The sequence below is a fragment of the Cygnus olor genome, chromosome 2 (genome assembly GCF_009769625.2).
Source record: "Cygnus olor isolate bCygOlo1 chromosome 2, bCygOlo1.pri.v2, whole genome shotgun sequence".
NCBI classification, from domain to species: domain Eukaryota; kingdom Metazoa; phylum Chordata; class Aves; order Anseriformes; family Anatidae; genus Cygnus; species Cygnus olor.
The window spans coordinates 120,097,019-120,122,537 of record NC_049170.1 but is presented as its reverse complement, the minus strand read 5'-3'; the positions used below and the strand labels follow the sequence as shown (position 1 = coordinate 120,122,537).

The 25,519-nt window shown below is 39.4% G+C and overlaps 1 protein-coding gene across 1 annotated transcript; it reads left to right on the top strand.

Annotated features, from left to right (window-relative positions):
• Positions 1-2,140: 2,140 nt before the first annotated feature.
• On the top strand, positions 2,141-23,885 carry LOC121066697 (transmembrane protein 68-like). The gene is made up of 7 exons (XM_040550447.1): positions 2,141-2,273; positions 7,272-7,608; positions 8,991-9,155; positions 10,864-11,057; positions 18,888-18,948; positions 19,344-19,483; positions 21,326-23,885. Exons 2-7 carry the CDS (start codon positions 7,275-7,277, stop codon positions 21,428-21,430), a joined length of 999 nt encoding a protein of 332 aa, XP_040406381.1. The 5' UTR covers positions 2,141-2,273; positions 7,272-7,274; the 3' UTR covers positions 21,431-23,885.
• The last annotated feature ends 1,634 nt before the right edge of the window (positions 23,886-25,519 follow it).

Below are 25,519 nucleotides of genomic sequence, written 5' to 3'. Positions count from 1 at the left end.
AACCATTCTTCAAGATTACTCTGAGAGAGAGAGAGAGAGAGAGAGAGAGAGACAGAGAGAGAGAGAGAGAGAGAGACAGAGAGAGAGAGGGATAGCAAAGACAGCAATGAAATTCTTTTTTATAGAATCATAAAATCATAGAACGGCTTGGGTTGGAAGGAACCTCAAAGATCCCCTAATTCCAACCCCCCTGCAGGGGCAGGGACACCTCCCACAAGACCAGGTTGCCCAAAGCCCCATCCAACCTGCCCCATCCAACACCTCCAGGCATGGGGCATCCACAGCTTCTCTGGGTAGCCCATTCCAGTGCTATTCAATACTCTTTATTCCAACGTATCTTTCAATATTCATGTTTTCATGGTTGTTATTTCATTATACTTCTGTTTTTCAATAGTACTTTTAGTTCTTTCATTTCTGTGCAGATTCTTTGCCTGACAGTACAATCACGCAAATACAAGAAAACAAGTCACATGTAAACAGAACAAATTACTTCATTTCAGCTAGATTTTGCATTGGCCAGTAAGTGTTACATACAACCCTTTTTCTATCTGCACTGACCACATAAATATACTTTTATAATTTTTAACACTTTATTTCTGCATTTTGTTAACCTGTCTTGACCCATAAAAGCCAGAAGCGAGCAGAAAAGCATCACTGGTGAATGCTTTTCCACAGGTTTGTGACTACTTTCCTTGAACCAAAGCTATAGCCTAATGTATGGGCAGGAAGAAATCTACTGCAGACATAATTTTTTATCTCATGGGACTCGTGCAAAGACAGCAATTTCTGTCTCAGCATTTTGATAAATGTGGGTATATGAGGAGATGGTCAGGTGGTAGCACTGCTTGCTGTCCTCTGCATCTTCTGAAGTGCAGGTGGCAAGCCAGTCTGCTCACGTCAGCTGAATCCAAAGACTCTTCAAAAGTTTGGAGGGAGTCTCTGTTGAAGAATCCTCCTTAGGAATAAATCCTGCTGGACAAGCATTCCAAAACCTCTTCACGGAGTTACTGAGTATGCTTGCTTAGCTCCCTGAGCATTTTCAAGTCTGGGTGGATCTTTCTGAAAGGGTGACGGCAGTGCCACACTGTGAATGGCAGCTGACAGACTATTTTGCCTGCCTTCAAGACCCATGCCAGTCTTGAATCAGCATGTTTTACCATGGAAAAGATAAACTCTGAAATCTCCCTTAGAAGCCTCTTCAATCTTAAGAAGTTTACTCTGATCATATATATATATGTATATATCATATACATATACATATATCATATATGATATATATATATATATCATATATATATATGTTACTGGTGTTCACTAAGGAAACGAGATTGTAGGTTCCTCTCATCTTCATTTACAAATTGTTGTTATCCCTGAATTTCTTGCCCAGTTTCAACTCAAATTAATGGACCTGTCCTAAAGAGGTCATGCTAATCCTTTCCTGAACCTAAAAATTGGTATCTATTGATCTTATCTGCCTAAATATGACCTCTGTCATACTAGCCATACAATGAGTAATAGTAAAACAGTAGAATATTCTGCTTAATTTAGCCATAACAGCAAGGTTTGACTGCCTTCTATTTCGTTATACCCTTTGTCTGTCTGGCATCCTGTTCTAAGCCCTTAAAAGAATTTTTCCTTTGCCCAGAGCAGCTGTGGATGCCCCATCCCTGGAGGCGCTCAAGGCCAGGCTGGATGGGGCTTCGGGCAACCTGGTCTGGTGGGAGGTGTCCCTGCCCATGGCAGGGGGTTGGAACTAGGGGATCTTTAAGGTCCCTTCCAACCCAAGCCATTCTGTGATGATTCTGTGAAAGCCTTGCACATTCCCAGCTCAACAGCTGACGTGAGTTTCCCCAGTCGATGCAAAACACGCACTGACCGAGGGCATGCCACCGGAGGCAGTGAGTGCGGCGCTCCCCCCTCACGGCCGGTGTGGCGAACCCCGAAACCCGCTCCCCGGGGCTGTTTGAACCCCATCCACCGGCGGGATGCAGCGGCTGGGCCGCCTGTCATCTGTGGGGAGCCCTGAGGGCGGGTGGGCGCCTGCCTATGCCCTCCCAACGCCATTTCCTCCCGGTAGGCAGCGGTGCCCCCACAGCACCGGCGGCAGGCTCCGCATCCCGGACGGACGGTTTAAAAATGGAGGTTTGGGCACGGAGCCCGCCGGGGCTGACAGGCCCAGCCCCAGCCCCGCCTCTCCTCAGCGCGGGGGTGGCCGTGCCTCTTATCTCGGGCCAGGGGCGGCTCGGCGGGGTGCCTGGTGCTGCCGCGGGCAGGTGAGAGGGGCGGCGGGGGGCGCTTCTCGGCCGGGATCGGAATTAAGAGGCATTTCTTCTCGGAAAGAGCAGTCAGGCACTGGGACGGGTTGCCCAGGGAGGTGGTGGTGTCACCGTCCCTGGGGGTGTGCAAGGAAAGGTTGGACGTGGTGCTTGGGAACATGGTTTAGTGGGTGACATTGGTGGTAGGGGGATGGTTGGACCAGATGGTCTTGGAGGGCTTTTCCAACCCTAACGACTCTGTGATTCTATGTGTTTGAGTACTAAGAGAGTAGATGGGAAGCAATCTGCTGGGTTAGGTACCCTTGGTGACTTCAAAAGGTCGAATATCTACCAAAAGCAGAAGGACTGGGCTTTGAAATTGCTTACAGGGTGGTAGTTTCCTACTTTGGAGGGATGGTGCCTTCAGTTTTGGGGTGGATGTGCTGCTAATCCATTAAGTTAGGAGAAAGCTGTAGAAACATAGCAACATATGAGATACGTGGGTTTATGTGGCAAGAAGAGTAGGTGATGTCTCTGTGAGAACAACAAAAGAATTATTTTCTGTGGAACTGCCATAAAAATTCTGGAAAACATGAAACTTGAATTTTATTTGCATTGAGAGGCAAGATGTAGAGCTGGAACTGATCTATTGCTTCCCTTGTGAATGGAGCGGTTGAGTTTGGCAGAATAGAGAGCAAGAGCCTGCCACAGAAGAGCAGGCGTCAAAAAAATTCAGTGCAGAAGAGTCTCCAGCTGCTTAACACTACTCGTCACACTAAGATCTGCTGAGCTTACTGCCGGGAACAAACAGCTGAGCACTGAGACCAAGATCATCAGGTCTTTAGTTGAGGTTGAAAGGCAACTGAAAGGTTTTATTTTTTCTGCCACATGTCTCTTGTGACAGTTTTGTTGTTGTTCTTCTGTTCCCTGGAATTATAATGTTAGCTGATAAAATTATCCTTATCATCAACTGCTCCTTCAGCAAGGGCTGGGGATCTGAATGATGTGTGCTACAGGAGTCTCCTGCTGGAAGGGGAGCTCCCCTATAAGTAGGGAGATGTTAGTTCTGTCTCCATGTGACATCACCTGTAATTCTACATTGTCGATATGGCTATTACTCTGGAATTTGATATGCTTTATAGGTGGAGCCAAAACAAACATCTTGTATGTCAACATAGATGTTGTTCTCTAAAAGAACAACGAGATCACTCAGAACAGTAACGCTTCATCTCCCTTGCTAGATGTGATAAGGAAATACCAAGACAACTAAAAAATGTTTTTCACAAAACGCTATGCCCATTTGCTAGCTTTTTACAGGTTGTTCAGTTGTAAAGAACACGGAAGCTGCTCTTGGCTCAGATTTGATAAAAGAGGAAGAGAAACTTTTCCCTAAAATTCTGAGACTTGGGGGCGAAACAGCAGTTATGTGTAAATGTGTTGTTACCTCTTGTGTTGTCCTGCAGTGCATAACCAAGCAAGTCTTTAGTAAAAGCTTTGTAACATACACTCCAACAGGTATGTAATAAGTTCTCTGTGTAGTGTTGGACAGAATGGATGCTGCAAAATTGTGTTTGTGGTCTCAGCGAGGGACTGGTGAGAGCTAGCCAGTAGGACATGACAACAATTGAAGTCCTGTCCTGTTATAGGCCTTTGTTATACAGGTAGTATGGAGAGAGACATTCGGCATGGTGGACTCAAACTCACATCATATGGTTGAAACCCTGCTGATGGTTCATTTTTTCCTTACGAAATGTTTAAGGAAGTGCACAACTGAAGTATGGGAGCTGGAACTGAAACCTGGTTGAGCATCCTAACTACCAGAAAAAGCCGTGCTCCTTCTTGTTTTCTCGCTTAGTCAATTTTTCAGTCACTTTTCCCGCTCTGGCTTGGATTCAACTGGAATGATGTAGAACTTGCTTGTATCCTAGCCACCTTCTCACCCAGGTGTAAAGTTAACTCACTCCACGTGTGCCAGACTACTTTCATGTGTCCTTAGTCAACTGTGCTGCTGATACCTGTTTTGTAGGCTTTTAAAATTACTTTTGGACACTTAAGTCTTTGAATTTCTTTTTTTCTACAGACTTTTTCAGTGTGTATTAAACTTCAAATCAGAAATGAATAAGTAATCAATGTTCATTTGTACTGTAGTCTGTGAGCAAACAAGATTAAATACAGTAGTCTTCCATCCAGCAAGTCATTTTCTGTTACATCAGAAGTGAAATGGAGAAGGAATCAGTGGGATGTTACATTGTTTGCATTGATCAATGTAACATCCCATTAATATTAGGAGAAAATTCTGAAAATCCTAAATAATACAGGATACAGAATCAGTTCTCATTTGATGGGCGTTCTGCCACTGAAGGGAACTTTCTTGTCATGTCACTTAACATATGAAATGAATGATGATGTCAAAATGAGCTTTTTTTTTTTTTTTTTAAACAAAATGTCAAGTGGCATTAGTAATGTACTTTCATAATCACTGTAGGCCAGGTTAGGTTTGGGCTGCTCCCAGTAGTGGCTTTGCTTTGTGCCAGCATTTATTTATTTATTAGCAGGGAGCCAGCTGGTACTGCTGCAGACAGGGCCAGATGCGGAGAGTGGTGGTGGAAAGGTGGGTGCTGCCTCTGAGCAGCTGCTCACATAAAGCCTACACAAGATATAAATCTCTCACCCCCTCAAAGGAGTGAGGTGCATTTTTTTGCAAGGTCATTTCCCACAAAACTGCAATGAGTGGCATCAGTTACATTTGTCCCGTACCAGCTTTTCAGTAATCTTGCTGGTGATTTCTCTGGCTGCTGAGACTGTAGTTACTTGTGTTGGGGGACTTTGGAGTAATATTAAATCTCTTCCATTCCTCTGGATTTTCCCTAGTGATTTGAGGATTACCAAAAATGAGGTCAGAATGATTTTTTTTTTTAAAGGATGTTAGGTACAACAAGATACCTGAACATATTAATCTTAGACTGGAACTTGGCAATTGACATGCTCAATATATTCAAGTTAATCTTCATATCATACAGCAGTTAGAAATACTTACTTTATTATCAGTATACTTACTATCTGTATGGAAGCTTTATCTCCAAATTCAAGGAGACCTAAGTTATGTTGTTGGCTGTAGTAGTCTCTGTTCCCAGTCCGAAGCCTCCATAACAACACCACATCCCTTCCTTCACCCCATGTTACAGGTTTGATTGAGTTATTCCCAGCAGTGTTTAATACTTCTGATTCGGTAGCCTGAGACAAGCTCTTAATGTTGCCTTCTCCTAGGCCCTTTCAGCAGAGCACACTTAACAAGCACTGAGGATTTGTAGTCCTTATTCTTATCACCAACTTCTAACAAGTAGTTACATCCTTTCTATAGAGTAGCACCACACCATCAGCCTTATCCTTCTTAAACACCTTCAAAGTAGAGATTTTAATATCCAAATCATGTGGACTGCTGCTTTTATTTCTTTCATGGTACCTATAAAATCTATCTCCAGTGAGAACTTCTAGATCTTGGTGCATCTGAGCCAGGCACCTGTCATCCATATATAAACAACTCTGCTAATTTAGTGGTTATTTATCATGTAGGTTTCATTTGTTTGTGACATGCTGAGCATGATTTAAAGCAGTGCTTGCTTCCTTCACGCTCCTAGTTTGCTCTCCTTACAGTTACTGTGTTTGTTCTCTTTGGGTTGGAAGCCATCCTGTGTCCTGGAGAGCTGAGCTGGTGTGCTGGTGTGGTACCGGAGCTATGCTTTACACCAGGTCGCCTAAGTATTTTATCCAGTGCTTCAGAGAAATAAAAAGATGGGAGTTGCAGTCGGTACTGTAGAACAGGTTTGCTCATACAAGTAGCCAGCTGAAGTCAGAGTCTGGGCTTGCCGTGCTTTATGGTCTTGGCACTGACTGTGGCAGCTGTGATTTGTTTCTTGTTTGTACTTGTTCCGGTGCTGGACGGGAAAGTTGATTGTTAAACAAGAAGTAACCTGGTTAAGGTAAATAAAAGCTGTGTTCAGTTACGAATCGCTGAATATGATTGTAATGTCTGGCTAATGCTTAAGACTTCAAGCAAGAGATGCTGTAATGCTGCTGCACTACAGAGAGACCGTTACCTGCTGTAATGCAGGTAGCCAGGTGCAGGAATAGCCTAAGGAAATAGCTACACTTGGGGCAAAAACATCACTAGGCCTATGGAGCCTGGAAAGTCTGAAAGAAGGGTTTGTTGGCGTGGTTGTATGGATGAGGAACAGCAGCGAAGAGCTGCTTTTTACAGTGCTGCTAGCAGTAGCAAATGCTGTCCCAGTCACCTCTTGCCCTCCAGAAGAAGCCGCAGTAGTCTGGGTTTTTCCTGCTGGCTCTTCCTCTAGCTCAGTCACTTGCTCTTCTGTTGGTTTCCCTCACCTAGCTACCGAATTGAGAGCAGAACCAGAACCAAAGGCTGGGTTCTGAGGAGGATCTAAAGAGCCCAGACCTCTGGTGGCAGTCTTATTGGCCAACTGCTGAAAGCACTTATTAACGTTCTTCTGAGTTTCTAAAAATTAAGTCACTTAACCATAGAAATCTTACACAGATAAATGTTTTTGACACTGGATGTGTTCCATGGGTCCTCATCCTTCATTTAGGATTCTACAAGAGCTTAATGTAAAAATGCCTTTCTGTTGTAGCTGGTAACTTTCCAGAGGTTGATAGTTCGAGCATTCAATTGTCTTGAAGGTCTGCTGGAAAGAAAGGTGTTCATAAGGTGTGTAGCTTGCTTTTCTGATCCCCTGGCTGTACTCCAGACTCCAACCATTGTACCAGGAGTCCCTATTGTCTAGCAGTATAGAAAGATCCGTAAGTGTATATGATAATCTCATCGCTCTTTACAGGCAATAGTGGAAAGCAGCTATCATAACATGACAGAGAGAGACAAAGTGTATAACTCTGTGCTATAACAAAATAGGCATCAAGTACCTCTACAGTAAATTGTTTCTCTAAATGAGAAGCTTTCATAATCAGAGAAATTAAACTTTTTCCCCTTTTCTCATGCAGGAAATGATAGGTAGAAAAGAATCCTGTGCTTCAGGACAGCTACCTATGACCTACCTAAGCTGCCTTGCTCACATACTGGAAGAATGGACTGCTGTGGAATACCTGAAGAAATATTTTTTCCACATGGTCATCATCTCACTGACAATTAGTGCAATGTTAATTTTTTTTATTGTTCCTTTAACAATCCTCTTTTTCATTTACCTTACTAATGTTTTGCTTTTAATATATCAGAGGAATGATGAGATAAAAGCTGCAAAAGATCCCTTGAGTAATGTTTGGGATAGTGCAAGAAAAACTGTGGCAAGCTTTTGGGATATATATGCAAGAATATGGCATGGTAAGTGTGACATGACTTGCCTGAAGCTTTGAATTACAATTCTGAGTGAGGTATGGTGTAAATGTTAGTTCTGCTAACTTCTCTGTAAGGGAAGTAATTTTTTTTTTTTACTTGAGCAGCTGTTTGTAACCCGCTTATATGATCAAAACAACTATTTGGAACTGTAATTACTGTATTTTTAGTTGGAGAAAACTATTCTGTTATGAAAATTTAAAATAATTCCAAGAGCCGTATGGAAAAATAAATGTGGTATCTAATTATTTCTGTTTGTACTGTAGCAGAATTTACAAGTAATCTGATTTTTCAGTTTTGTTATATTTAACCTTTAGACACTTTCACCACACCCTAATCCCTAGGAAAATTCTCAGCCACAAGCTAGGTACCCATTCTTACCACAGGCATAGTTTAAGACTATTAGCAAGACTTAATTTGCTGCCCTAAGGATAAGAATAACAGGCTATCTGTGTTGCTATCCTTCCTCACAACTTTTTCCTGTAATTTTGAAGTATACTGCAGTCTAAAACTTTCTCCACCTCTTGCTAGGACCCTGCCTGTACCATCCCTGTCCTCTTCAAATGGCTTATGAAAGGAGCTATAGCAGGGATAGAGATAAAGGCAGACCAGGTGGAATAGATTTTCTAGTTAGTAGAAGCTGTGGCTTTCTCAAGCCTTTGTATGCATTAGCTTCCTATTCTGGTTCCGCCTGAAACCTACATCAAATGTAGGAAGAGCCAGGAAAGGTATTTATAGAAGTCCATGCCTATGAGGAAGTTCCCTTCCCTTGTTAACTGAATGCATTGAAGTCTCATTTGGGATTTGGGATTCTTGTGGATTCTGCTTTGGACTTGAGCCTGTGAACCAGGTCAACTTTTTATTACGTCAAAACACAATGAAAGAGTCTCCAGCCCAACTTTGCCTAACTTGAATGCTTACCTAAAAGGTTATCTATTTCCAAACTTTTCATTCTGATACAGATTGGAAATTTGTACTTTCATGTTACAGGAAAGCCTTGTCTGTTTGAAGCAGTTTAATTGGGAGAATGAGAGTCATAACAGTATAATAATGTTTTCTTGTTTGTTTTTTATTGCACTTAGAGGTGGAAAAAGTCCCTAATGGTCAACAGTTCTGGTTCAATGTCAGGTTAAAGTCTGATCTGATGATTAAATTGATCAACAAATTAGTCCATTGAGTAGGTGGTGGTTGAGGGGCTTTCTCTTTGCTGTTAACTGAAAATTCCATCCTGAATGTAATTCTTTTAAAGCTACTGCATAGGCTTTTACAACTCTATGGAAGTCCTTTAATAAAGGACAGTAAAAAATGTTTTAAATTGCCATATAATTTACAGCTGTCATTGTCGGTGTGTTGTTTTATATTCCAAACAGGTTATGAACTTCATGGTGTGGAAAACCTACCAGAAGGACCAGGCATTCTTGTTTATTACCATGGAGCTATTCCCATAGACTACCTTTACTTTTTGTCTAGGCTGTTTCTCTGGAAGAAAAGACTTTGTCTGTCAGTAGCTGATCACTTTGTCTTTCGTTTACCAGGTAAGACCATGTTCTTTTGTATTTAGGCATCATGAATTCAATCAAACCGTTGCTGGTTTTCGTGGAATTAATATTTATTATGTTTTGAAGGCAGCTTTTAAACTAAAAGACCGGGGGGTAAGCTGGTAGATGCAGAAAGCCAAACAGGGTAGAATACCCTGCTTGGTAAGTGAAAGGTCATAAAAATACTGATAGACACTCCATAGCCAACAAATAGACATATTTGGATGAAATGTCATGCTTCATTAGAAAGTGTAGGTTAGGACTATGTTATTAATCTAATGCTGCTTCATCAGCAATGGGCTATGAGTGCAGAAGAGTCTGGTAAATGGTAGGATATTAATTACCTGCCTACCCTCTGTGTGGGGTAGACATTGCAGTGGGGTATGATGTCAAAACTATACTTTTGAACAAGGCCTGGAGTAGGGCACACAGCTTGTTTGAAAAACTTACTGTCAGAGTGGCTCTGTAATACTGACTCTGACTATGTGTCCTCTTGCTTGGTCGAAGAAACTTGGAAGAAGAGACTATTGCTTGGGAGAAGAGCCCACCCTGCTACAACCTCCTTTGAGGTAGTTGTAGAGAGCGCTAAGGTCTTCCCCGAGCCTTCTTTTCTTTAGGCTAAATAACTCCAATTCCCTCAACAGTTCCTCATAAGACTTGTTCTCCAGACCCTTCACGAGCTTTGTTGCCCTTCTTTGGACATGTTCCAGCACCTCGATGTCCTTCCTGTAGCGAAGGGTCCAAAACCGAACACGGTATTCAAGGTGCAGCCTCACCAGAGCTGAGTAAAGAGGGACAATCACTTCCCTAGCCCTGCTGGCCACACTGTTTCTGATACAAGCCAGGATGCTGTTGGCCTTCTTGGCCACCTGAGAACACTGCTGGCCAGCTATTCAGCCAGCTATCGGCCAATACCCCCAGGTCCCTTGCTGCCAGGCAGCTTTCCAGCCACTCTTCCTCCATCCTGTAGCGTTGCATGGGGTTGTTGTGCCCCAAGTGCAGGATCTGACACTTAACCTTGTTGAACCTCATACGGTTGGCCTTGGCCCATTGATCCAGCCTATCCAGATCCCGCTATAGAGCCTTCCTGCCCTCAAGCAGGTCAACAGTTCCACCCAACTTGGTGTCATAAACTGTGTGAACCATTCACTGGTTTGTGCAATGCTGAAACTGTCCTCTTAACTTGTGCCATTCATGCATCTAAAGAGTCATACAGCAGCCCAATTTAACCCAAGTAGTTTGCAATTTAACCACAGAACACCCAATTTTACAGTTTAAAAACCTTAATGTTTATGTTAAAAATTACATTTTAAAAGAACACTAAAAGTAGGTGTTTGTTAGGTGTTTTTGCAATAACCTGTATTGTACTGAAAAAGATAATTCTTCTGTATTAAAACCTATTTAAAAAGCAGGAGGAAGAATTAGATGTTTGTTTTTGGATATCTAGCTATGAAGCACAAGTCTCAGTTGCATAGCTGCTGGTTTGATAATTATGGAAAAGAGCATATGTAGGCATTGGGTTATGGTGGTGCTCTTGATAAACTGTTTTATCTTCATAACATTTGGGCAAAAACACTGTCACTTAGCCAATGTTTACTCTGTACATGTTTTATTTACTTAGTACAAATTTGCCTTAATCTAAACACAGCTATTAGATTTTTGTTTAGCTGTAATCTTGTTCTTACATGCTACTTATTTATTACAGGACTCAAGTTACTGTTAGAAGTGACTGGCGTTATGCCAGGTACGAGGGAGGAGTGTCTCAGTGCACTGAAGAATGGTCACCTGGTGTCTATATCACCAGGTGGAGTTAGAGAAGCACTGTTCAGCGATGAAAGTTATCAGCTCATGTGGGGAAATCGAAAAGGCTTTGCTCAGGTTGCTCTAGACGCAAAAGTGGTGAGTATTATGTTACCAATCCCAGTTTATGCTTATTGCATGCAAGTTTCATTATAAAATGCAGTTTAGAAGCATTGGAGTATATTCCATACAGAAGGAGAGATTTGGGAGTACAGATTTCTTTTCCCACCACCTTCTTCAAACACAATAACCATAGGGAGCATGAGTTTAATGGAACTGTGTAGAATTTTTTCCTGGATGCCTTGCAACAGCTTCACTTCTTCAGTTCTGTTTCTACAGTTCCATCTTGCGGGCATCTAACATGTCTTGACTGTATTTCAGGAATCTACACTGTGGTTGTTCACAATGTTGTTGTAATGTGTGGTTGTTTTTTTTTCTTATCCTACTATACTTATTTTCTAACTTTATCTTTCTTTTACTTCTACCTGCCTGATCATTCTCTTGTGGCTCTTTAGCATCTTATTGTTACATTCTTTTCTTATATTCTGAAAGGTTCCAGGATTTGTCCTCGCCGTTACTTTTCTTCATGTTTGTGAAAGATTGCATCAGCTTAACACAATGTGTGTCTACATTAGCATTTGAGTTTGAATAATATGTGCACTTCTGAGGCAGTTTTTTTATCTCCCTCACTTACCATGCTTTCATTTGCATCATGGAATAGTGTCTGAGTACCAGAGCTGCATGTGTTTTGGCTGATACTAAACCAGAAGTGGAACTTAATACCCTCCAGCTGCAAATGCGCACAATGGTACAAGACAAGAATTAATTCTAAGTAGACACAGAGCACCAAAATGTATTTGGTGTTGATGTCTGATTCTCAGCATCCTCTTTCTTCCTCTAGAGGAGTGTCTCCATTGATTCACACTGTGCAAATATATGTATGGACACAGTTTCATTTAGATTTTCCATATGGATGATATCTACAAATACGAGCTTCCACCACTGGCTCTGACTTTTCCCATCTGTGAGACTCCCACATGTGAAACTCTTTCTCTGATATAGACTCTAGCAGATAATTTTATTTGGGATGGCATAGAGCTCGAAGAGCAGCAACACTGTCTCTTTCCTAACTGCCACTTCCTATCATCAAAACTAGAGACCAATTTTCTTTCTTAACTTAGACTTAGCACACCTAGCACTGTGTGTGTGACAGCTCATTGCGGAATAGATGAAGCCTGGATGTACTTTCTCATGGAATTGCGAAATCATAAGTTTCTTCTGTACATTGTTATGAATGCCCCATCTTCTCCTGTGCTTTTCTTTGGCCTTCCAAATAAATGTAGTCCTTTTCCATCTATATAAGAGAATTTTTACAGGGAATTTTTACAGGAAATGGAGTTCTTCCCATGACATTATTTGTGCCAAACCTCCTACTAAAAAGTACCTAGGGTTGCAAAATGCATGCTTCAGTTTAATGTTTCTTCATAACTATGTCTATCTTTTGAAATCTTATGGGAGGTAACAAAACTCTAGAAAAAAACTTAGAGGAATTGGATTATTCAATGGATAACGTATTTTTAGACCTGGAGTCCTATTTCTACCTCTTTGTTATGTGGCCTTTTAAAAGTCACATTTTTGTGCTTTTGTTCCCCCTCTCTACCCTTTTGTCAAAAAGCACGGACTTGTAAATGCTAGTCAAAATACTTCATATATTATACGCTACCACTACTAGAAAATACCAGAATCTGAATAGGATAAACCCAATCAAATTCATATGGGCATTTTGAATTCCCTTATAGTATTTCCTCTTCTGTATTAATAATATACTTGAACAGTCAGAAAGAGATGTCACTTCAACAAGTGATTTTGCTTCACTTTATTTTCATGTGTCTTTCAAGCTGCCTCAACCATTTGAATAATATTTTGCCAGATGTTTTCAATTCACTTGTGACCTTACATTATAATTCTTAAATGTAATATATATATTTTTAAATACTCAAAAGTGTTTAATCCAATTTTTGACCTTATAGTGCCACCTGGATTTCAGTATGGGGAGCATCGCTGTAATTAACTTGCAGATTCCACTGAACTTTGGGCATCTTTGCTATTTCTCTGGAGATCTTTGACCAGAAATACCTTAGATAACAAAACACTCTAAAAAAAAAAAAAAAAAAAAAGTGCTGTGCATTCAACACTAGAGTGGGCAACATTAACCATAAATAAGAAATTGTATATGAAGTTAGCCACAGTATTAACTGGAGTCCATCTTTTGACAAAGTTGGAGTTTGATTGCTCCTATTTACCCTTGCTGCATCCTTTCCATTACTGGTCAAACCAGTCTCATAGGTTGACTCAAGACTGGGGATGGACTCGTCTAAACTAACAGAACTTGCTCTGTAATGTAGCAATCCATGTACTTTCCTAATACTTGGATCATGGCTGAAGGCAAAAGAAGACTAACATCATCTTGTTTTGAGTTTATTAAACATACCGTGTAGCCATCAACTGAGAACCAAACACACTTTACAGTACTCATAATAACTACGTGGCAGTTCCAAACCTGGCATAGATAACAGGAGGGTTTCAAGACAGAAATAACTTTGCATATCTGAATACACATTCCTATTCTTTATTTAATGTTATAGAAGTTTAACAGTTCTTCCTCTGGAAAAGTTAACGAAAAGCAAGCAAGGAATGTAGTTTCAGCCTCAGTTCTTGCCTGCAGATTTCCTCGTTCAGTTTCCACTTCATCTTGTGTAACTACCCTGCTTACACAGGGTCAGAGAAGGAAAATATTACTATTTAATGTAAATCCATGATCTTCCTGGACATATATTTGTATCAATTGAAGTTAGGTATGTCAGTGACCTGACCTTCAGTAATACCCTCTGTCTGTGCCTCAACTTTGGTGGGCTAATGGGGAGGAGCCTTCATTTCTGAGGATCCCTGCATTTTATCTATGCCAAAAAACAGTTTGAATCTAGTTAGGTAAAAGATAAGCAGGAACTATTGTTTGTAAATTTCCTATAAAAATAGTGCTTCAAACACATTAGTTTTCTTTCTTTTCTATAACTTAATATACACACATGGAAGTTAAAAGAATGTTAGAATTATGTTTAGTATTTAGTTGGAGGCTGTCACGATGTAATGAGGCCCTGCTTTCCTGTAACTGGTGATGGTAAACTAGGGATTAAGGGGAAGGGAGGGAGTAATCAACAGTCAGGTGAGGAAGTGGTGGACAAGCCCATTTAGCAAAGGGTCGAGGGTGATGTAAACAGTAGGGACATGGTAATCAACAAAATTGCTGAAGTGAGCTCATCCAGAGCACAGGCAGGCAAATAAGGAAGTACCTATAGGACTGTTGGGGAAAGCTCTCATACTGCTTCTGGGAAATCAGCATGCTTTGGGTGCTCCTCTGAAGTGCTTGTATGCTGATGCGCACAGGATGAAGAAAGAAAAAGGAGGAATTAATTATAAGTCCGGTTTGTGGGATGAACCCATGAGTGCAGAGGGAGCTGGCTGATGTCATTGCAGGGCAGCTGTCAATTGTCTTTGGAAAGTCATAGGGATCAGGAAAGATTCCTGATGACTGGAAAAAAGCAAATATCAAACCTGTCTTCAGGATGTGTGAGAAGAAGGATCTGGGGAACTACAGGCAAGTCAGTGTGCCTCAGTTCCTAGGGAAGATGATGGAGCCACTAATAATGGAAACCACTTTCAGACACACAAAGTGCAAGGGGGTGATCAGCAGTAGCCACCTGATGACCTTCTATGATGAGATGACTGGTGTGGAGATGAGGGGAGAGCAGTGGATGTTGTCTGTTTTGACTTTGGTAGGGCTTTTGACTCTGTCTGCCACAAGGTCCACATAGACAAGCTGAGGAAATCTGAGCTAGATAAGTAGGCAGTGAGATGGATTGAGAACTGCCTGAACTTCTGGGCTGGGAAGGTGGTGATCACTGGCACAAAGTCAAGCTGGAGGCCGGTCACTGGTGCAGTACCAATGCTGTTTAACCCTTTGTTAATGATCTGAATGATGGGACAGAGTGTACCTTCAGCAAGCCTTCAGTAAGTTTTCTGATGGCACGAAACTGGGAGGAGTGGCCAATACACCAGAGGGCTGTGCTGCCTTCCAGTAAGACCTTGAGAGACTGGAGCAGTGACTAGGCAGAAACCTCATTTAGCTCAGCAAAGGGAAATGCCAAGTCCTGCTCATAGGGGATACTAACCCCAAGCGCCAGTACATGCTGGAGGCTAACCAATATGAGCAAGGATTTTGGACTGGATGATCTCCAGAAGTCTCTTCCCACCTCAGCTATTCAGTGATTTTTTGAGTTGGCTGGGTGTGATCCAGCTCAGTTCCAGCATGGCAAATTAAATCTATAGGTTACTGCTTCTCAGCTCATCAGCCCTATGGGTTGGACTGTGCTCTTTTACAGGCACAATCTTATATTTAACGTTTACCAGGTTTTATCAGCATAGTGACTGAATGCTGCTACTTTCTCTGCAGCTCATCAGCTGATCATTGTATGCAAGTGACTGTCGTAGTTGCTTGCCAGTTTCCTTACAGCCTGAGATGTTTTCTTGCACTGTTCCAAATATTTAAGTGTTTTTGGTAGCTGACTTCACAGCATTTTAAATGTTAGGCATACAGTATTCAATTAATAGCAGAAACTTAATGTGCTATTTTTAAAGTGTCCAGTAGTTATGACTTTAGAAGATATTACTGATTATTTTTAAGAGTTGATTTATGATAATTTCCCATAATTTCTTATTCTGAAGGATTTGATACCACAGCTTTACATACTTTTGATATTTTTGCTATGTGTAATTTTTTTCCCCCTCGTTAAACGATCCCTGTTGCTTTGAGTTCTTTATTTGGATTTACTTAGGTCTTTTTCTTTCTTATTTTTGTTCTGTGGTTTCTGCTCTATGGTAGTGATTCTTAACAGTATGAAGGCATTCTTTCATCACTTTCAGAGAAGTAATTTCAACAACATGTTCAAAATATGGTTCCAAAGAATGGAAAGGGATGATACAGGGGAAAAAAAGTAATTGTATGTACTGATACGATCACTCATAGTCTGTCTGCAAACTATGAAATCTTACTGCAGACTGCAAGATATGATTTTCAAGTTCAGGCATCTCATGTGTCTTTCTTTTTAGTTGCAATAATGAAGTGAACTTGTTTTCTTGTTCTGTAATTGCCTAAGGACGGTAGTGCAGTAGGCCATGAATAGAGTAACCACTGTCCAGTAGTGTCCAGGTAAATGAGGACATACAATTGCCTTATTTGTCCAAGGGATTTCTAGAAGTTTCTTCCAATGATGTTATTATATTGTGTGTACATCGGTGAGACCTTACTTTGAGAAACTGATGAGGTGAGCCAAATGTGAACGCCCACTTGCATTCTGCAACACTTTGTGAGCTGACCACTTTCTTATTCATAACACGTGATTTTAACTTTAGACAGAGAAATCACAAAACTTTTTGTTTCAGTCAGTGATACTGCAATAAATGCATAACGTGTGTTTTTTTTAAGACTCCCACTTACATTTTATATGTACATCCAAAGGGAAAGATATAAACCTTTTAATACAGTATCACTTTCCTCAAAAATGGCGACTTAAAAACAGCAATGTTTGTGGGAGCTGAGAAACATAAATTGGTTTCTGTTATGGAGTTTATTTGATACACTGACTTGCTGACTTTCAGCAGGATGTTAAGGTAGTTCACTCTTAAGCTTTTAATGTAATATCAGTTTAACACAGATTATTCAAGGTACGCACTTCTAAGGCACAGGCAGGAAAGCCAGACTTAATCAGGATGTAAGTCTGCATCCAAAAAAGCCAATCAGATGGACTAAAAATAACTGTGAGAAAAAAGAACCAGCAGCTGAGAGGTTACCAAATAATCACTAGGCCTTCTCTGCCTGCCTGCCCCAGATAGATACCTTGCTGTAAACAGCGATTGAAGTTCTGTATCTTTCTAACAGCACAATCATAGTAGGACTAATACATTCAGAAAAATTGTATATTTGAAGTTGCTCTTCTAATTTTCTGTTTTGCTACGAGAGTGTTGATTCAGTTGCCCTTTAAAACATCAGAAATGAAAAATATGATTCTGATACTGCATGGCTGGAACAATCCTTAAGTCAAACCCAAGGATTTAATCATCTGCCTGCTCACAGGTAAGTACTGCACTGCATCACAGTAGTGAAACCAGGGCTAACTCTTACACCAACAGCAGTTCATTTACATGGACTACTATTCTCCATTCTCCATGTGGACTTCCATGCTATAGCTGTACAGTGCTGTAAGTAGCTGTATTCATACTGTAAGTCTCTGAAAGAAAAATAGAAGAGCAATTCTGAGAGCAGAAACTGCAACCTGGCACTTGCCCCTCCCAGCTAAGTGTCCCAAAAGAACAGTGCATCTTACGTTGCGTGTGTGCTCACTTTCTGTTTGCTTTGCTGTAGTAGGCAGGATGTGCTTCAAGGATATTTGTAGCTGTAGGTTTGAACATTCAGAAGGTGGGGAGGGAGTTAAAGGTATAAAGTCATGTTCTTGCATCATAATATCATCTCAAGAGAGCAGGTAGTAGTTAATTGCTTGAAAGAAGTCTGGACTTCCCTGTCTGTTGGAATATTATGGCACAATATTTAATCTTTTTAGCTAAAACATGCAATTACTAATAGGAAAAAGAAGTAAAAACTTTCGTGCAGACTAGCATGATAGTCTCTAAAAATGCCTTTACTTGGGATGTTAACTGTTCGTTCAATTTTAATCACTTCTAAATTCAACTAAAAACTAGCTTTCTAAAAATAGTATAATGGAGGATAGTATTTGTAACATCTCTGAAAACTAAAATTCTTCCCAGTATTTCAATGAGTACAACCTTGGGTTATCTCCATAAATATATATACTAAACAATGTACCTCTTTATTAAAGGTAACTTCCACATTGCAAAATAAATAATTTTGATAATTTGGTTAGCTCCGCTTAATGTCTTCTCCCACATAAACAAATATATATTTCATAGATAATGAAAAGCAGACTAACTGGTGAAAAGGTCACATTAGTATATTTTTTTCTGTGTTCTAAATAGCAGCTGTCATTAAAAGTAATATCAATTGTGTGAGTTTTGTAAATTTTTCAGGCTTATATAGATCTCCTCTATCAGTGACCTATGTGAAGCTGACAGTTTCAGGCCATACTTGATGCTTAATAAATCCACAAAATTTGTATTGCTCGATTATAATTTTTTCCTAATCATTGCAAAGAGGATATAATTGTTCATCATGGCAAAAAATAGTTATTTGTTATAATTCAACATGCTTTACTCAGTTACTCCTTTTTTTTATTTCATTTGGGAAAATAAAAATGTGTCTACCAGAATTTTCTGAAAACACACCAGTTTCATTGGTACAGTCTTTAGGTAAGATTCCTGAGGTCCAGGATGGGCTTTCAAAAGGATTCAAAGGCATAAAACTCGGAGCCAATGCACTTAATGCCTGTGTGAAGAAGCGTGGTGATTTATTGCCTTGGTTAGGCAGAACAGAAGTCTGAACCTCTTCATGATCACCTATGATGTGGAAAACATTTGGCAAACTGTTGGCTACCAGCAGGTGATGCACTGTCTGTGTGTCCATACCTTCCTAAGAAAAATGTGTCCCAAACTGAGATGTGAATATTGATAAATGATCAGAAGTTCCAGTGCAGGAATGTAAGACAAGTTCCAAATATAATGAACTGCCATTGCTTTACTCAGCTCTCAGTATATCAGTGATAACAAAATTCCATGTTTGCTACCTGAACAACTGATGATTATCTTCTGTATTCAAGTCATTTTTTTAGCTGCATTAACAAACTAAAACATAAATTCAACCTGGATATAATGATTTTACTTATGTTTTTCATGATTCCATAGCCCATCATTCCAATGTACACTCAAAATGTACGAGAAGGATACAGGATGTTTAAAGAACGAAGTAAGAACCTTAAATATATATTTAAGTATTTAGCATGTTTCCTCCACTTTTCTCTTAAATTTAGCTCACTTTTTTCTGGACTTTGTTTTTCAGATTCTGAATAACTTAGCTTTTCTAACATGCCTGCTGGGGGGCAGAGGTATCTCAAATATTGAACTAGCTTGTGTAACTGGTTGGGGCTGTGTGATTTGGTTCTTTAATGAAGTCTTATTTTAGTGATCTATTAATTCACTTAAGCTTTGTTTTGGTGAACAGCTACCTAAATCCTGTAATTTCTTCTTGATTGTCAGATAAAGCATGCATTTTTAAGGAGTCTTCCAAATCCATCAGATTTCAAGTTTCTATTGTGTTTCCTATGATTATAATTTCACTTCTTCCTCCTTTAACTGTTACAGGATTTTTCAGAAAACTGTATGAAAGTACACGATTGCCATTTACTCCTCCATACGGAGGGCTTCCAGTTAAATTTCGCACATATATAGGGGAGCCGATCCCTTATGATCCAAATATAACTACAGATGAGTTAGTTGAAAAGGTAAGTTGGTTCTACTTGCAATATTGAACTACACATTTTGTCCTCTATTATATATGCACTTGAAACCATTTTTTGTACCCTTGAAAAAAGACAAGTACCCTTTTACTAGCTTCTTGAAGTAATAGGTAGTTAAGCTTCAGGATTATAAAACGGGTGGATACTTACCAGTATGTACTGACGTAGTAATAGTTCATTGGGATGCCCTTACCACTTCAAAGCATGTGAGCTCTGTCTTCCTGGGAATTCTAACTTTGTTTCTTGCATGCTTTTGATAACCTTGATAACTGAAATGATATAAGCTAGGTTTTCAGTTCAGTTTTCAGTAACTAGGAAAATAAATTTCATGTAGAACAAATGTCTTTTGAGAAACTTCTCTAAACAGCTTCAGTCTAGTTTTCAAAAGGAAAAACATCAGCAACAAAAATTTTCTTCCAAAATACAAAAATATTTTGAGTACCTACAGCTTGGTGAAATCAGTGGCGCCTAGGAACATAAAAACTTTTATAGATCCAGGATTTAGGCATTTTTCAAAATACTAATTTACAGAAAATGCACGTTCTTGTACTTTTCATAGAAGATGAAAAGAGGGCTTTATTAAAAAAAAAATCTGGTACTGTCTAGGAATACACAGATCAAAACACTGGTTAGAAATTAGTGATCTAAAAGCCACCTTGATGTCGTGAAAATATGCAAGAAGGCTAGCATTGCTTTTTATTTATTTATTATTTAAGTATCCACGGCAGATTTTTCGGGGCTTTCTAACAGTGAAACCAGAAAGACAGGTTTCTTGTAAGGTTCTTTCTTAAAGGTTCTTATAACAGATGGTTACAAGAGAACCGTCCCAGCAAGCTGTAGAATTTGTTCTTAGCAGGCTTAGGAGGGTGCATACAAAATTCCTACTAAGACTCTTTTTCTCATATTCCTGGATTTTGGGGGAACATTATTTTGTATACCTGCAAAAGGGAAATTTAAAGTTTGCATGGAATTGATTTGCTTTACTTGGTCAGGTGTTTGACCACCTACTTCAGTGGGAAAAGTGTTAGGTGTTCTGTGTCTCCTATTAGTTAAAGACTTAAATTGTGTTTGAGGTGAGAGCAGTGGTCTGGCTGACAGCCATCTGGTTGACAGTGGTCAAGGTTGACAGCCTTGGAAAGGAGCCAGGAATTGAATCTGTCAGGAAAAGTTTAGCTACTCTTATATTCCCAGTGATACTCTACCGTGGTTCTGGCGTAGATCACTGTAGTACTTGGCTCCACTTAGTTCAAATTTAAATACATCAGGAAAAACTGAGAGGTTATTTCCTTTTCACTAGCAGAAATACCTAGTATTTTATGCATCCTTGTCACAAACTTGCATTTGAATCTCACATAATGTAAAAGTAAACAGAATTTAGATACGAATTGTCTTATGTGCGTGCTGAGTATGATAAACCCAGAAGAATTCTTGCTGGGGAGGAAAAATGGAGGTCCGAATTCCTGGTCACAGCATGAGATCAGACTAGTGAGGTTGTATCCTGTGCTCTTGAAAACCTTCAGGGATGGAAGTTGCATAAGCTTAATGTCTGCATATGTTAAAGGCTACTTTGACATAGTCAATCTCAGGTTTGGTAAGTCCCAATAGTTTGAGCCTCTCCAAACTGCAATTCAATGTTTTTATTCCCTTCCTTTCCAAGGAGAGCATTGTTAGGATAACTAGCCAATATAAGAGAGAACTTTTTCCTTAAAGTAGATCTGTGTGTGAATTGCCTGATACCTTTTAAAACTGTGACAAGAAGTCAGTGATTGTACTGTTCTTTATTGCATACGTAGGTATGTAAAGGCCAACTTTCTCCTCTCTTTTCAGACAAAGACTGCAGTTCAGGCTTTGATAAAGAAGCACCAAACGATCCCAGGCAGCATATGGAAGGCTTTAATGGACCGATTTGATAGACATCATAAAAGTGATTAGAATGCTTATGTTTATTTCATTGTTTTTACAGTATATAGTAAAAAACAATGTCCTGTGGCAGTGATGACTAATTGGTGTTTAACTGGTTTAATGTACAAGTTTCTACAGATTCAAGAGCAGAAAACAATAACTTTTTGAAGGTTCCCCTGTGTGAGCTCCTTCAGTCAATGGCTTTTTGAGGATATTCTTGAAGTCAGAAAGAGTGGGCCCTTGAACAAAAAAACTTATGTATAATAGCAATGCAAGTGCTAAATTTACCAAGAAGAAATCATGTAACCAGTATTTGACAGGTTCCTAAGAAAAAATATTTACATACATCTGAAAGTCTGAAAAGTTTTGCCTAGTTCTGTTTTTTTTTTCCTGAGCTGTTCACAGTCCAGTCTCAGAAAAGTATCTCAGGGTAGGTGTTGTCCCACTGAACTGCAGTCTAGCAGTCTAGCAGGCACTCCTTGTCAGTACCTTACAAACCAGACCTCACATAAAACAGTGTGAGAAGAGAAAATGTTTCACTCTAGTTAATGATATGTTGCTTGGGTCACTTTTTCTAGAGATGTGTGCGAAGAGAAATAATCCCATTAAAACAGATATTAGACTTATATAAATTCATCAGCTTAATGGTTCACTATCCTAGAAAGTAAGAATTCTGCATTCAGGACTTCCCTCTGATGGAGGAAAAAAAAGTCTCTTATCCCCTTTTATGAGAGAATGAAACAAATCTGGCTAACTCTAGCGAAGAAGTTACAGAGTAACAGAAATACCTGGTTCAGATTCCAACTACACTTTGAGGCAAAATTTAGTTTTATACTCTCAAAGAGGAAAAAAAGCTTCAGTTAACTGTAGCACTTTGCAAATACATGTAGAAAGTATTTTCAAGTCTGTGCTGGTACATTCATGCACTATTGCACCATGCAATACTGATTTAGCAGATGAGGCAGCCTGTAGTCGGAGTGACTGCGTCACAGTCTATTTGCAGTAGAGATGTGCTATACTCACCCAGGCTTCCCAGGGAGTGGGGTGAGGGGAGCTTATCTAACACAGGCCCGAGGCTTGTAACCACTGGTGGTTTGCCTAAAAATGCAGTACTGCAACACGTCCATTCCCGTATGGATTGAGCCTAAGTGCTTGCTTGGAAGGGAGGATATAGGCAGTGTTGTCTTCCTAATACAATCTTCAGAATACAGAAACGTGCTACAAAACAGAACATGTTTTTACAAGCTCTGGGATGTTGTTATTGGTGGGAGTGGGAGAACTTCATGTAATCTTTTCAATGTGCCATTAAAAGCAACCAAGTCTCTTAACTTCAAACATGAAGGAAAGTAATTTTTGTGCCTCAATTTTTCCTCTTGTACTTTTCATATCTTGCCCCTGCACATCCCCAAAATTTATGTGGCATCTAAGAAAATACATATAACATTAGCCTGTTGTCACTAGAAAACTAAATCCATTTTTTGGGTTAAAATAAACCTCTCTTCTCATGCTGCTTCTCTATAAATATTCCTTGCATATCTGAAAAAGGGAGCAGGTGAGCATCCCTTGAAGAAGGTTATTTCCCTTGAGCAAAAAGACAAGAATCCTGTCCTGAAAAAAAACTCAGATCTGTCATAGAACATAAGAATGTTTACTTGAACCCTTTAACTATAACTGCGGTAAACAGGCAGAAAGATTTTTCTGTCAGCAGAGATACAACATGCATAGGAGTTGATAAACTAAAGCAAATCAAGATGGTGACTAGTATGCCTGGACATGAATAGGAATTCGAACCATGGAGCCGTGTATAATGCACTCCAACAATATAAGCTAAAATTCAAAGTCTGAGCTTAACTCAAGTGAGAAAATGAACTAAAAGAAAGGATTATGAAGTACTAAAATAAACACAGATGATAAAGCAACAGGAATTAGGAGTAATAAATCTAAAAGCATTCCTTGTATCACAGAACCATGTGAAAGGACTAGACAGCATCATTCTCTATCCTATCCTGTTTTTCAAGCACATTAACATCAGTTTAATATGCTTCAGTCATCTGTATTCTGAAAGTAACACAACTTTCAAACTCCATGTGCTCATACCTGATGGTAGGGGCCATGCTCCAACTTGGAATAAAGCATTAGCCTTGGATAGAGGATATGTAATCAGAACAATGGCTATCTTTCAAAGTGGGGATTTGAGCCTAGAGCTTCTGTATCTCAGACAGCTCGGAACGGTTTGTTAATAAAACTCAAAGTTTTTCTGGGCTATTTCATCTTACACCTGCATCCCTACATTATCTACAGCTTATCTGAAGTGAGATGGAGTGAAACTTACTTTCTGTTGGTTTTTTTTTTTCTATCATAGCTGTCTTAGAGTATTTAGTGGGTTCTCATGATGATGGACAAAAATGTTATTTAGAAAGCCAAGTGGTTTTGAATGAAGAATAAGACTGATTTTTCTACTAAAAATAGTTAAACTCCCCCCTCTCCTCCCCCAGCATGTTAGAATACTGTTCTAATACAGAATTCTAATATAGAACTGCTCTAATAAAGCAACTAGAACTAGAAACTGGTCTTACAGAAACTAGCAGAAAGTAGAGCTTCTTTTCATAAAAATACAATTGTAATTGCCTATGAGACGAGACCCCTACAATGCAAATTTTCTAGCTTCTCTATAATATATATAAAAAGAGAAATCAAAACCCAGCAAATGGAGATGACCTTTCCCTGGTCATCTCCAAACCAAACACGTTTATGACTTTTTAAGATGCTGCACTAGGGGAAAAAGTTCTGGTAGATTTGGAAAAATGTCAATAATGTAAATAAAGTTATAAAAACACACAATGGAACAACCCCAGTTCAGAAGTCCAGGAGGTTATGTAAATGTAAAAGATAGTCAAAAAAGCATGACAAAGACACACAGAGTTTTTTACCCAATTGATGCTAAATTTATCTTACCTAAAGGTGATTCCAGAACGGTGCTGTTGTTTTGAAAACCGTTGAATTTCAGTCCAGCTGGTGCAGTAGCTAAATAAACCTGTATGTCTGGAACCAAGCCTGGTATAACTGCAATATCCTCTTATTTATTGCATTTATTTATATAACAAGTAGATCCCGGAATCATATACAAGGCTTCAGGACAGTCAAATCTATGTCAACATTGCTTAAAACATCATGTCCAAACTGCTAAGATTCAGGAATACTAAATTCAGTGAGATACTGCACAGAACAGCATGCACGACTTCAGGAGTAGAGTATGAGAACTAAAGCAGCATGACTCAAGCTGTGCTGAAGGGCAAAACTACTCTGGACTGTGTGGTTTGGACTCCCGTTCACGTCTAGGCATATTAGCAGACATACACTGAATGTAGTCTGCATGTGAATGAGGTCCCCACACCAATTTTATCAAATACATAACATCAGCACAACCCTAACGTTATTTCCAACGAATCCCAGTTTTTTTTTTTTTTTTTGTTTTGTTTTTTAACTTTCAAAAATGAAGTCTATTGTATTCATAGGGTTCTTCCAGAGTTATTTCTATAATGGAATATATTACTATTTTTCCCTTTCCTATACCAAACCCCTCCCTCCCCACAAAACAATAAAAATAAAAAAATCCTTCCCCAGTAAAATCCTTAAAAAATCCCTCAATATAGCAACTGCACTTTACTCTGTGGTAGGAATACCAACATTTCCTTAATATTCCTTATCTTTGGGTAAAAAGATTTAAGGCAAAGAAGTTTTGGTTTATGGAAATAATTAGAGAACAAGTAGTTGAGTTGTATGCAAAACATGTCAAAAATACCAAACACTGTAAAAACCAATCAAACAGATACCAGACATTGTTTAGATAATGTTATTTGCATATCGTATTGCCTTCCTGTTGCCCTAATCAAACTGAATAAAAATTAAGTCTTTTTACTTCTAATTGTCAAACTGCGGAATAAGGCTGGTATAAATTTGTCTGTGTCCTCCATGTTCAGTGTGAATCTAATCCAGGTTTGAACTTCCTGACCATTTCAAATGTCACTGGAAAGAGACCTCTGTATTTTTAAAAGTCTAAGCACAAATATTTGCAGTTGTGTAGGCATATGCAGTTTTAAACACATGAAACTTTTAAAT

Coding starts and splice junctions, on each gene's coding strand:
- LOC121066697 (XM_040550447.1), top strand. CDS start 7,275: ATGATAGGTAGAAAAGAATCCTGTGCTTCAGGACAGCTACCTATGACC. Junction 9,156..10,863: donor CTTTGTCTTTCGTTTACCAG/GTAAGACCATGT, acceptor TATTTATTACAG/GACTCAAGTTACTGTTAGAA. Junction 19,484..21,325: donor CAGATGAGTTAGTTGAAAAG/GTAAGTTGGTTC, acceptor CTCTCTTTTCAG/ACAAAGACTGCAGTTCAGGC.